General features: G+C 45.8%; 2 protein-coding genes across 2 annotated transcripts in view; one reads left to right on the forward strand and one right to left on the reverse strand.

Annotated features, from left to right (window-relative positions):
- Positions 1-4,808, reverse strand: part of COQ6 (coenzyme Q6, monooxygenase) — a 33,542-nt gene extending 28,734 nt beyond the window's left edge. The window contains exons 1-3 of the mRNA XM_019518843.1: positions 4,622-4,808; positions 2,314-2,448; positions 318-376 (exon numbers count right to left, since the gene is read on the reverse strand). Of these exons, the coding sequence (XP_019374388.1) occupies positions 318-376; positions 2,314-2,448; positions 4,622-4,793 (366 nt within the window). The 5' untranslated portion in view covers positions 4,794-4,808. The remainder of the gene's footprint in view (positions 1-317; positions 377-2,313; positions 2,449-4,621) is intronic.
- A 1,507-nt stretch (positions 4,809-6,315) lies between these two features.
- Positions 6,316-13,851, forward strand: part of FAM161B (family with sequence similarity 161 member B) — a 17,102-nt gene continuing 9,566 nt past the window's right edge. Inside the window, 4 exon segments of the mRNA XM_019519917.1 lie at positions 6,316-6,457; positions 8,761-9,085; positions 10,278-10,807; positions 12,660-12,997. Coding sequence (XP_019375462.1) covers positions 6,316-6,457; positions 8,761-9,085; positions 10,278-10,807; positions 12,660-12,997 — 1,335 coding nt within the window.

Raw genomic sequence — 13,851 nt, forward strand, 5'->3', positions numbered from 1 at the left:
TGCTATCTCATGTTCTTTACCTATATTTCTGTTTTCCTAGGCCGTACACCCTTTCAAGACATAGGGCTATCAAGACTCATCTCACCAGCTTCTAATGACAAGAGATGAAAGAAGGAAGTAGAACATATAGATTCCCAAGGTGACTGTCCCACCACCTATTCCTCAGGGATAGCCAGTCTGCCTTGTTCATCTCTGAAGAGGAAATAAGCCTTCCTTTAGCCATTAGGTGGAAGTATTTCTGATAATTCTAGCTGACAGCCATTAGGTGAAAGTATTTCTGATAATTAACACACTGACAGAGGCTGCATTTGTGGCACCTGCATTCGCCGGAAGGATTTGAGTCTCAGACTGCAGACATGTTCCCAGGCACCAAAACCTACAAGAGAAAGAGTCCATACAATATGGAGAAAAACATGTACTGGTTACTGCGAGACTAAAAAATTGAAGTCAAACGTATCTTCCTCTCTTCTCTCATCTCTGCCATGGGTGCTGACTAACTAGGTAATCTGTCTTCAAACCATACTGGGTTGACATTGATGCAAGCCAGAAAGAACTATCTATCTGCATGGGGCCACTGAAGGCCTAACTTCACAAATTCTGGGCAATACATGGTCCTCATCTTTCACTATCTTTTCTCTGGGTTCTGAGAGGGAAACAGAGATGGAGGGATCTGACTGGCCTATGACAAAGAGGAGAACTTGCAGAGTACTTCTGGAGACTGCATCCTCCTCCCCTCTGATAAGGCTAGACTCCTCTTCCTGTCATGCAACCAGGCCAGAACCATTTTCTATTTTCCCTTCACAACCACTAAGTCCTTCCTCTCATTTTGCTAAAACTCTTGCCCAGAGCTTGAGCATTTTTAACCTCAGTTTCTACAATTCCTGATCTAGCCTAACTGCCCTAGCTAACACTGATCAGATGAATTCCTGTTTGTTTTTTTTCTTGCCTTCCAGATATTATTCAAGCTTCCCACTTTCAAAATGCTACTAGTTCTTCCATGGTCTACATCTCAACCTTTATTTTCTTCTGGCCACTCTCCTGGTGCCTAAACCTTCTTCAAGTCACTACCTCTATACTCCACCCTCCCTACACTCTCTGCTTTGTACCTTCCTTCAGTCAGGCCTTTGGCCTCAACTGTACATGATATTTTTTTCTGAGTTTTAGGCCCAAACCCTAGCATGGTGTTGTTTTGCAATTATTACGCAGAGATGGCCTTTCACTTCATAGCTGGCTGTATTCTGGCAATGGATGAAGTGATACCTGTTTGTAATTAGAATGGACTGAATCTTTCTGTTGTTTCTTATTTTGTTTTTGTTATTTAAAACATAAAAATGACTTTAAGGAAATTCTGCTGATAGCTCAACATTTTTTTCAGCAAAACTGACTAAAAAATTTAGTTTTCCTTTGCTACAGTGAACTCTTAGGGTTTTTCTTTTCTAGCTCCCCTCCTTTTTCTAATGAAAAACAAAAACAAATAGGTCTCTATTTCAAACAAAAAAATATTTTCAGAAAAAATGGCTTCATACAAATTGCCATTTTCTAACCAGCTTTATTGGAGTTTTAACCAGACAGGATGGAGTTACCCAAAGTTGGGCTGGACATTATCGTTAGAATGCCCCAGGAGAAGAAGTCAGGAACTTTGATCTATGTCTCATGATGGTACCATGCAACATTCAGCTCCCAATTTCACCATGGGGCACTGGTTTCACATTTCCAACAAGCACATTAACTCTTTATTTCATTGGCACTCATCACAAAAGACAATGGCTAGATCTGCAACATGTAATCTGGGCCTCAGTGACAGGCAGTGACAGCCTGGGAACTCGAGAATCATAGTCTCCTTCTGTGTCTCAGGAGAAAAGACAAACTACAACAGTTGCACAGTCCCTGAAAAGTGAACAATGCCCCAGAACCAGTACCCTCAGGAAAGTGGTGAGACGCAGACTACACTAGTGTATTGAAAGTTTCATTTGCCCAGCCAAGATTGTACCTGTTCAGTGAAGAGGGTATTCTGGTTCCACAGCTGGAACTGGTACTAGCACTAGAGCCATACCAGAAAAAAACAAACCCCAAATCTATGCAAAACAAAGAAAGCAGAATGTGAAGCCATGCACCTACTGCAAAGAAAACTTGATTTAGGCACCTTGATTTGGGCTGCACAGTAACAAGAAATGGAGAGTGAGAATGACTGAAGTCAATTTAAGGTTAAGAGATAGTCTAATTCTGAATATATATATATAAAAAATACACACACACACAAGGGCCTTACAAAAGTCAACCATTTCCAACCCAGGACTTAAGAGTGATACTTACTACTGAGAAGGGTCACTGAGCCAGGGGAGATGGAACTGACCCTGTTACTGTAAGTCTCAGGCAAACGATCAAACACTTTCCTAGGACCAGCTTCCAGTAGCACAATTTTCTTATCACGGAAATGGACATCATGTCCTGAAAAAAGTAAACATTAACATACTTGTATAAAAACGTATTTCTTCTTTTTTGTATCAAGATCTCCCAGGCACTTTGATTAGATGTTCTTAAATAAAAGCCCATACAGGGAAAATGAAGAATTCTGACTAGATAAGAAAGTATTAATATTCTGGAGATGCCAGTTATAGTTAAAGTTGAGGTCTGTTTTGTAAATCACACAGGGATTCAACCTCTGGTTTGTATGAAAAATACACCCTCCCACCCCACATTACTTTTTGTATTTGGCATATATGACATACCTTTTCTAAGAGTTTAAAGTAAATCTACTAGTGGTTTATGTTCAAAGTGATTTTTACAATAGAATAAATACAGGCACTCAGAATCACAGAAAGAGCTGGATGGGACCTCAGAAGGTCATCTAGTCTCCAACCCCCTGCTCATGGCAAAACCAGCTCTGTCTAGACCATCCCAACTAAATGTCTGTCTAACCTGCCCTTCTGAACTTCTAGTGACAGAGATCCCAGAACCTTTCTAGATACACTTCAAACTTTCCATAGTTAAAATGAATTGCTATTTTTAATAAAAATATTTTAAAATAGGTTGCAACTAAGCTAAATTGTGAGCAATTGTTTTATCGAACTGTTTTGTTTATATATAGTACAGTCAGACTCCATTACTTGTCATGAATAATCAATCACTTAATAGCTTTTTCCTTTTCCTCTACAATCAATTTACATGCAACAATTCTAACGTCTGTAATAATACAGTACTGGTAGGAGGAGCTCTATTGGTCAGATATACAGACCAACTGTCACAGAGACCCATTGCTGCATACTAGTTTTAGGCCATCACTTCTTGTAAGGGGAGGAGGAGTGGGGAAGGGTTAAACAGTGGCACAGGAGTAAAATAAGCCTCTAAACTAAGAGACATTGTAACTCATGAGTGAAGGTCAGGAGAGCCTAGATCCTAATAAGTCTCATTAAACACAGCCCTTTAAATGAATAACTATAAATTATGGGGCAGATCAACTGAACACTTAGTTGCTCTAGTGATGCAAAGCAACAAAGCAGAATTTAAGTGGCTGGGTGCTCTGGTCACTCTGTTGTAGCAAGGCACCCACAAAGATTTCAAGTGGATACTATGCGTTATAAAATCACTAGGAATTTTATAGATTGTTTTTTCTGAGTGTCTTGGTGTATGGATGTTGGTGCAGGTAGATTTAGTAAATGAGAGGTCATCTAGTGCATCTGCTGCAAGGCAGGACCAGCTGGACCAGGGCCATTCCTGAAAGGTTCATGTAACCTGCTCTAAAAACCTCCAATAAAGAAGACACCCACAGCCTTTTTTAAACCATCTATTTTAATTTCTGGTCCCCTCTGGGCTTTCTCCAATAGGCCCACATATTTCTTTCAGACTGGTACTCCAGTTGAGGCCATACCCATGTAAAATAACTTGGAAAAATTAGTTTGTTTTTGTACACTTTGATTTGTACATCCCAGTGCAGTGTTGACTTTATTTATTTGTTTGTTTGTTACTGCCCGGCTTCCTTGGTTCAGCCCATGATCTACTATAACCCTCCAGATCCTCCTCTGTAGAAGGGTAAAAATATAACAGAGGAAGGCAGTTATTAAGCCTAAACCAAGAACTCCTAAAGTAACATTACATTTAAAAGAAACCCAACTAAGAAACACAAGAGTTAAGGTATCCCTTCAGCTGTAACTCTCAGCTGTCAATGTGACAGGAAAAACAATAACCTACCACAGATGATAAAAACTAAAATGCATCAATCACTACAGAATGGACTTGAAGCCGTTTAATCAGAGCTAAGGATACACCGCCCTAGAAGTCAGGTATTTTTCATTGCCGAGGGATTATTCAAGTCTTTTTTATGCGGTTCAGGGAGAGTCAGGGGCTGAAGGCAGGTCACGTGGACGCTGCTCACCTCTCCCTCCACGAGGCCGAGGACACGATTCCAAAACACTAAACCCGCGTCTCTCGGCGCTGTCAGACGCCGGTACCGAGGCCGCAGCGCTGGGTATCCAAGACCCGCGTCTGACGCACCCTGATTGCCCCAGCTCAGCTGCCGGTGCCCGCGGGGGCGAAGGCGCCTCCGCCCTGGGCAGCTCCTTCCCCCGCCCTGAGGGGCCGAGCCGCTGAACCCCGCACCACCCGCCTGGGCCCCTGCCCTTACCCAGAGCGGCGGCCATGGCGCTGCCGACCATGCCCCCGCCCGACACCACCACATCGCACGTGGGTCCGGAGCCCGCGGACCGCGCGGGGGGCAGTGCCAACCCCCTCCCGAGCCCGAGCCCGAGCCCGAGCCTGAGCAGAGACACAGCGCTCTTGCCCAAGGCCGCCGCCATCACCTCGGAAGTGACGAACTCCCCTAACAACCCCCGCCCCACAACCAGGAGTGACGACACTGGTACCATGACAACGCTGATGCCGCCCGAGCAACCTGTTCCGGGAACCATGCGGCCAGCGGCCGTGGGAGGGCACAGGGCAGGGGCCACGCTGAACGGCTATTCGCTGCTGCGGCAGTGACGACAGAGGAGAGGGGCCCAGAAGCGTGTTAGTCGCCCAGTGAGCTGGGAGCGGCCGCCGGCGGGTGGGCGTGGCCGGCCGGAGCAGAGTATGGCTGTGCCGGAGCCCCGGGCAGCCGAGGCCGGGGCGGGGGGCCAAGCGCAGGCCCGGCAGGTGAGAATGTGGGGGGTGTCTCCCGGCGGCTGTTGCCATGGTAGCGGCACCCTGCGTTCCCACGGGCCGCTAGGCGACTCAGGGGCTGGGCGGGGCCCCGTTGCCATGGCGCGGGGAAGGGACTGTCTCCTACCACCCAGCTCCGCCGCCACCGGCGGCTTCTGCTACGACCGTCACGTGGCGCCGGAACGGCAGCTCAGGGCAGGGAGCCTGGGTTTCCTCTGACAAAAAAAAACCAAAAAAAAAAAAAAACCTAGTTTTTGGATTAAAAAAAGTAACCCCAAATCCACATTTTTCCTGATTTAAATGAAACACCACTATATATAGATCTATGTATTAGTAGCATTTCATTTTGATCACGGAAAAATGTGGATTTGGGGTTACTTTTTTAATTCGAAAATTGGGGAGGTTTGTTTTTTAAGGGCAGGGGTGCCATTCTGTGGGCCACACACATGCCAGCTGGCCTGATGGGGTTCTTGCACATGGAGGCCACAACTGCAATTCTGCCACTGCACCCTGTGCTACCATCCCACGGCCACCTGCAGGCTTTGTGGGCAAATGGAGCAGGGCACGGCAGCCACCGTGTGCGGGCCACATACATACCACCCGGCATGGGGCTGGAAAGGGGCTTGCATGCAGCGGCTACCACTGCACCGCTGCTTATGCCCCGTAACTGGCTACACGGCTCTGCGGTGGTGTGGGGTGCTGGCAGCTGTGTGCTGGCAGCTGTGTGCTTTGCGGGCAAGGGCTGCCACCACAGAACCATTCCCTTTGCTCATGGATCCTAAAGGTAGGCGGCTTGGGGGCTGAGGGAGAGGGGAGTGCTGCCAGCCCTAGGAGACACATCACAGCTGGGAGCAGGGCCAGTGGGTGAGGGCAGGAGTACCCCTCTCTGCGGGGCTTTGCAAGCAAGCGATGCAGGGCGCAATGTGGTGGTACCCGCCGTGCACAGGCCCCACACATGCCACCTGGTCACCTGCTCAGGGTAGGGGAAGGAGGCTGGCATGCAGCCAGCTGCACAGCTCTATGGCTGGCTCTGCAGCGACGGCGAGGGATGGGCCTGCATGCGGCAGCCGCTGCTGCTTACCTGGAGGGCCGTGCCAGCGGTGACGACTGCTGCCTACAAAACCTCCCTGCGTCGCCATGGAGCCGTGCCCAGAGCTGTGTGGCCAGGCACAGAGCGGCAGCATGGTGGCATCCGGATGGCATGTAGCCAAACCCATCACCATCCCACGCCACGCAGCAGCCATGGCTGCCACCAGACTGCTGCTGCTGCTGCCCGGCAGCCGGCCATACAGCTCCGAGAACGGCTCCATGGCGGCAGTGGGAGGTTCTGTACGCAGCGGCCGTCACTGCTGGCACAGGTGGCCCTACAGGTAAGCAGCAGTGGCTGCTGTGCGCCAGCAGTGATGGCCACTGCATACAAAATCTCCCGCTGCTGCTGCGAAACCATACCTGGAGCTGTGTGGCCGCGTGGCAGCAGCAATGGCCTCCATGGGATGGTGGTGGGGATGGCTGCGTGCTGCCTGGCTGCCACCATACTGCCGCTGCTGCCCTGTGCCTGGTTGCACAGCTCCAGGCATGGTTCCGTGGCAGCACCAGGAGGTTTTGTAGGCAGCAACTGTCACCGCTGGCACGGTCCTCCAGGTAAGTGTTAGCAGGTGCTGCATGTGAGCCCCCCCCAGCCCAATCCCTTGCTGCCGCTGCAAAGCCAGCCACCGAGCTGTGCAGCCAGCCGCATGCTAGTCCCCACTCCCCTGGGTGTGTGGCCAGGTAGCATGTGTGCAGCCCACACATGGTGGGCACCACCACACTGCGCCCCACATCACTTGCCCGCAAAGCCCCCTGCAGAGGGGCACCCTGGCCCCGCTCCCAACTGTGGTGTGCCACCTGGGGCCGGCAGCACCCCCCACTCCTTCAGCCCCCAACCATCTTCCCCAGCCCTGCCCCTCAGCCCCACTTACCTCTAGGCTCTAGGGGTGAAGGGCGAGTCTGAGCCCAAGCCTAGCCTCGGCTGCCTCAGAGACTCAGGCCCTGCCCTGCCCCCCTCTCCCTTCCCCTCTGGGCAGGGCTGAGGGTTTCCCACCCTTTCTGCAATCCGCTGTTGCAGGCTGAAGCTGTGCCAGCCTGCCAGAGCTCTTTGCAAAAGCAGAGAACCCACAGATTTCTCTGCTAAAAAGGGAAATCCGCGTTTTCCCTGATAAAAACAGGGAATCCGTGGTTTTCTCCATTTTTCCATGGGAAATGGAAAACCTGGATCCCTGGTGATGATGCACCACACCATCTACACAGTCCTTTGCAAGATCCTAGGTCTGCCCCAGGGCAGAGACTGGCTCCTGTCCTGCTTCCCACAGTGCACCCACTTAATGGCATGATGCACAAAGCAACTAGCAGCAGCCAGCTGGCAGCCACATCAAACTCCTTCATGGATGGGTGTGGTCTGAGGATTGCTGCACCTTGCACTTCTTCAGCCTTGCTCACCATTTTCTCCCCTTTGTGGCATGCTTCTCACACACAGCCCACTAAACTTACTGTGTTGGGACAAGAACAGTGTGCTTCATGGCCTGAACCACTGGTGTGATGTGAGAGCAGAGCAGATGCATCCCCCTTCTGTTCTTCTACCCTGCAGTGTCATGGTTATCACAAAAAGTCAACTTGTACTGTTTTATTTAGGGCACTTGGCAACTGGCTAATGCGCAAATGCTGGTTTTCTCCATTAGATGAGAACCGGTTTGGAATGGCTGGACTCCTTCTGTGAGGACATTTAAGTAACAAGTCATTGCAAAGTTATCTTGATCAGAGATGGGGAACTCTGTTCAGTGCATCTGTCCAGAGTTCAGCACTGGTTATTTACAATCCTTCAGTCCTTCCCTGGAATTAAAACTCTTGAAACTAGTCAACTGATTTTTTTCAAGAAAACAGATACTAACTGAAGAAAGACATTAGTCAGTTTTGTTGCAAATATTTGCTACTGCTGGTTCTAATAGGACTACAAATCTCAAATCTTGCTTCTGCCACTGTAAATGAGATTTGCTTGCTCTTGACTTCCCTCAGAATCTCCCTGGAAACTTGCAGCCAGGCTCCAGTGTACATCCAATAGATGTTATGCATACTTGGAAATGAAAAGTATGAAGGACACATAGGTAGACTGGAGTGTGCATGAACTCAAATACCTCCAGCTGCAGCATGCAGGAAGGATAAAGGGAGTTATACACTATAGGTGGGTCTGTGTGGCACAACTCGGTGCCACGTAGAGATACCAGGGTTAGTTTGGGTAATGGAAACAATAGTGCTGCAGTAACATAACACCTCAGCAGGCCTAATTAGTCTAGGCAGAGAATTTCATCAACATAGCTTCTGATACCAGAACTGTACATTGAGACTGTGCTTTGCCATATAGACACACCCTGGGTATTCTGCTTCCCATGGGGTTTAGACCAGTCCCTCTGCTAGATTTGTAATCTTCCTATAGCTATAGGGATGTTGTATGGAGCAGGCTACGATGGATTTGGGGTGACAAAAACCAGAAATACAGGCCGCTTCTCAGGGCTTAAGTTGTTTCTGGAAAATGAATAAATAAAATGAGAGGGATTAAATGATTTTACTGAACACCCAGATTTGATTTCTCTTAAGTGTTTCTACCCAAGTCTTCCTCAGATTCAGAAGCAGAAGAGGAGACAGGTGATAATGGTATCACTCAGCACAGAAGAGGTGACCTGCTGGATTTTCTCCAGTCAGGCAAAGAGATGACAGCAGCCTCTGGCTTACACGAAGGATACTATGGCACATTGCAAAGTCTCAAGATGAAAAACAGACAGCATCTGTTAGAGGTGGGCTTGCTGTATCAGGCAAAGTTAGAGAACAACCACAAACTGTCCAGGGAGGATGAGGAGCTGAAAGACTTCTTCCAAGACAACGGACCATGGACTCGGCAGACAAGGTCCTATGATGCTTTGAGGTAAAACGCACAAAATTAATTTCTCTTCACTCAGGAGCGTTCTGGAAACTTCCACATAAAGGAAGTCAGCAATATAATGACAATAGTGCCATGCATTTAGTGGTAAACGACTTTACAAAGGTATCCAGGTTGTAGCTATATTAGTCTAGAAGAAAAAGCAATCAGGATTCATAGCAGAAAAGATATCTTTTTAGATCAACAAGATTTTTGCAAAAAAAGTTCTTTAATTGTAAGCTTTCAGGCACAAACACCCTTTATCAGGCATTGGAGAAAAGATTGTAAAAGTTCTCCTGGGTAGAAATGAAAGTTCATATTTCATAGGATTTCACAGAGGGGACAGTAGGTGGAAAAACTCCTCTGGGCAGTCAGTTTATAGCTGGTATGGAGTCTCTCACCTCTTGTGCGGTTCTGTGATGATGCAAATTACCTTGAAACAAAGGCAAGAGCCAGTGGGTCAGGAACATTTTTTGCAAAAGTCTTTTTGGTCTAAATAAAAGATATCATCCCTACTATGAGTCCCAATTGCTTTTTCCCTCTAGACCAATATGGCTACAACCTGGATACCTGACACATGAAAAGATATCAAATTTTAGCCGATTTTTAAAATGAAGTCTTCATATTTTCCCAAGCAGGAAGCAACTGTGACCACCTGAAACCTGAGACACTGCTCCTGCCTTTGTTTCAAGGTAATTTGCATCATCACAGAACCTCACAAGAGGTAAGAAACTCCATACCAGCTATGAACTGACTGCCCGGAGGAGTTTTTAATCTATTAACTCCTCTGTGAAATCCTATGAAATATGAACTTTCATTTCTAGCCAGGAGAACTTTTAGTTTTTTCTCCAATACCTGATGAAACGTGTTTGTGCCCAAAAGCTTGCAATTAAAGAAATCTGTTTTGCAAAAATCTTGGTATAATAAAAGATATAATCTCTATGAATCCCGATTGTTTTTTACAAAGATAAGCACGAGTCATTTTACAGACAGAAAAATAAAAGGCATGGGGCAGTCCTTCTGTTGCAGGAATAGAACCCAGGTTTCCCGAGGCCCAGTCCTGCCCTGTAACCACCAAAAAAGTAGATGAGATTTTTATCTTAACCAACCAAAAGGAAGCTCTCCATTTTCTGTCTATCAGATTTCCAAACAAATTCCTTGTTTGTTCTTGATAAAGTTCTCTTTGTTCTGCTTGTAGATTTGGGGACATGAGGCAGTCCAGTTCTTCAACTGACCTCACCTGGGACAGTCCCTTAATTCACAAATCCCATGAGAGGCCAAAGAGCGCCACATCTGCCTGGATCTCTTCTATTACCATCCCCCAGCCTTTCAAGATGACCCTGCGGGAGGCTCACAAGAAGTCCCACTTGATGAAATCACGTGCATTTCTTGAGCTAGAGAAAGAGAGAGACAAAAGACAAAGCCAAGAGGAAGCAGAGTGCCAGAAGCAGTTTCGGGCACAGCCAGTGCCTGCCCACGTGTTCCTTCCACTCTACCAGGAGCTAATGGAGCAGAATGAGATTCGCAGACATGTGGCAATACAGAGGAGAAAGGAGCTGCTCCTTTCAACTCAGCAACCCTTCAGCTTCTTGGAGAAGGAAAAGGAGAAGGAAGCCATCAGAGAGAAGGTTCTGGCAGCACTGACTCCAGCTGAGAGCTCCAAACAGAAAGCCAGCAAGAAAGTCCCTAAATCCATCTACAGCCCTGTTCTTGGAGATAAACTCAAAGGTAAAGTGCTCGTGCTATTCCTGTAGAAGGGATTCTGTATCATTAGTCTCTGATCACCAGATCATTAGTTTGTCCCATTTCAACTCTCTTCCTGCCTGATGGATTACACTGCCAAGAAATGCTGAGAAATAAGTTTATCCCATAGATTTTGTAGTGTTTTACAGAATTTAAAATTGGAACAGGGCATCAAATCATTTAATCTGATCTCCTGCATAAATATATATCCAGGAGATCAGATTAGATGATTTAATGGCCCCTTCCAATTTTAAATTCTGTAAAACACTACAAAATCTATGGGATAAACTTATACACATAAACACGCCGTGGATCCCCCTATGTTGAGTTAGAGACACAGGAAGGGAGATTAGGTTACAGTAGCAGGAAACTGATTTTTGAGATATACCCAGATAATCCTAACAGGCATATTTTACCCCAGGCTACACAATAAGGAGGCCAAGGGCAAGAATACATCCAACAGTTAGTGCATCATGGGTGGGGGGAAATAAAATCTTGTCAACCCCTGTAGGCAGCTATCCAAAGCCATGAATTAGACTAATTGTTTTCACACATATTGACCAATGTTCTGGCACACTGAAAGCAATGAAGGACATCCTGTTCTACTTCTACACCACTGCCTTCAGACCCACGTAAGACAGGTTTTTTTTTCTAGAAGTCCTCTAAAAAGCACTTTTTTTAAAAAAATACCTAATGGCTCCTTAGGTGGTAACACCTAGTGAAAATGAGCCCCCACCTTCCACGATAAACTGCAAAAAGGTAATTAAATCTTGGAGCTAGGAAACTGCATTTTATTATTTTTAGGTTGAATTTGTTTAACAACTTTCAGTCATTGAATCCTGTTACCTCTTTGTTAACAATGCTGAAAAATCCCATGCCCCCACATCCTTCTATGCTATCGGTAACTTTTTTTAGTTCAAGTACCTGTACACAATGATCAGCTTTCTTTCCAACCTTCTTTTTAGTCTGCTCTCCAGTGCCCCAAACACATACTCGGTGCTTTGACGAAAGTCCATTTACTTATGTACATCTTCAACAGAGAATTTTTGTGCCAACAATACTGTCTATCATCCTTTCTAAAAGGAAAGTTGTTTTACATGTTTTTAATGTTGCATAGAAAAGAGTCTTACTGTGTCACATAGGAAAGTCTTATTGTAGCATTTCACTCCTGGAATGTAGATCTTTCACCTCATGTGAAAGATTAGTCCCACAGAGGGACTAAGGATTTGGGGAGGCAGAAAACGCACTATTTTCTAATATAGGTCAAGATCAATGAATTGCATATTTATATAAAACAAGAAAAGTTGCCCATTAACAGTGAATTTGAGTTATGTCTGAATTGTGATAAAATTTTAGGGAAATAAATCTATGGGGAAAAACAGCTGGTTATAACATAGCCTCCACACAACATTCCTACAATACAACATATGGTAACAATAGAGAAATAACACATCCACTAATATTCTCCCTAGAGGGGAAAAATGTGTTTGCTAATGAGAGAGAGCATGCAGAGCGAGCAGCTCAGAGTGCTTGTGGCGGGGTCAGGAATAAGTTCTAAAGGACAAATCTCTGTGGAGGAGGGTAGGGAGGGGAATTAATTCAAGCAAATAAATGTTAAATGGTTTGGGAGAAGAAAATGTTAGTTAGGAGTCAAGGATTTGCCACCTTTGGGGAGAATTCCCAGCCTTACCTATCTGCCTTAGCAGATTATTATGAGAGATTGAGAAGGAAAGCCATCCTAAGTACTGTAAGCTTGTCCCTCTCCTGCATTGGCAGTTCCTAGCTTTGCACACCATCCTTCAATCTCGAGTCAAAACAGTTTGATTTTGATCCCCAGAAGCTGAACTCTTCAGGAAAATACGCATTCAGATGAGAGCCAAGGATTTGCTGGAAAGCTCCTTTGCTCCTTTTGATCTCAGCAGTAGACGAAGAGAGCCACAATTCCGAACTGCCACTAAGACTAAGGAAGAAAAACTTGGCTTCCTACAGGATAACTTCAGCTTTAAACCAAGAATTAACCCAGCAGTACCTGATTTTGAAGGACTTTACTGGACATTTCAGAAAGAAGCAATAAGACGACAAGAAGTCAAAGAGGCAACTCATAATAAACCGTTCAAACTAAGAACCTCCAATCTGCACTGTAGGCAAAGACAGGCTAATGAGAAGATAACAAAGGTGAGGGGCAATGTTCATCTGCAACACTACACCCTTTACATTGCCCAACATGTTAGGCTTCTGCTATCTCTGGACTTAAGTGTATAGTACTATACACACAAATTTCTTTTACTGAAGGTGACCCATTCAGCAGGCAGAGCTGTCCTTGAAAGTCCAGGGCAAGCTAAGAGCAGGGCAGCAAGCCACTACCACGTATTCCTAATTAGATCTAATCTATCTAGAACTTGGTGAAGGCAAGGGAAGAAGTCTCCTTGCAAGACTTCCCCCTAAGCAAGATGGGTATAAAGTACAGTGAGCTGTTTCTGTCAAATCAAAAGGTAGAAAACTGGGTTCATGGTACAAAGAGAGCAGTTCAGGCACCATCAACAACCACACATTTTCTGTATACAAAGATAACAGCCTTTCCATTGTTTAGTTCCAGGCAGGGTATTTGGAAAAAACAACAGATATCACAAGTTGTTATTATAATTTGCTTTACATGCTCCCCGTTTTAATCATCATACTTGTTTACCTATATTGGACAATCTGTATCATTAAGTAAAACTAATTTATTTGTAAAATTATTTATGAAATATAAATAAGAATTCACAATCAAGAAGGGAAATTTAGGAAGTGAAAACTGCTGCTTAAAACTAGACAAACACTAGAAAGGGACTCAACAAACAATTGTGCACCAGCTGAAAAGGGACAGGAGTGTCTTTTCCATCTGTTTGACCATAATATGCAAGAACTCCTAGCTGGTAGTTGGTTGTACTGGTGTGAATGAAATGGAGCTCTGTTCCCTGACCTTGGCAGTCAGGTTCATCTCTTCAGTAGACACCCAAAGAGAAGATTCTACACATTGTTCATAAGTA

This window comes from Gavialis gangeticus, unplaced genomic scaffold (assembly GCF_001723915.1).
Source record: "Gavialis gangeticus isolate Ggan-Ray unplaced genomic scaffold, GavGan_comp1, whole genome shotgun sequence".
In the NCBI taxonomy this organism is placed as follows: Eukaryota; Metazoa; Chordata; order Crocodylia; family Gavialidae; genus Gavialis; species Gavialis gangeticus.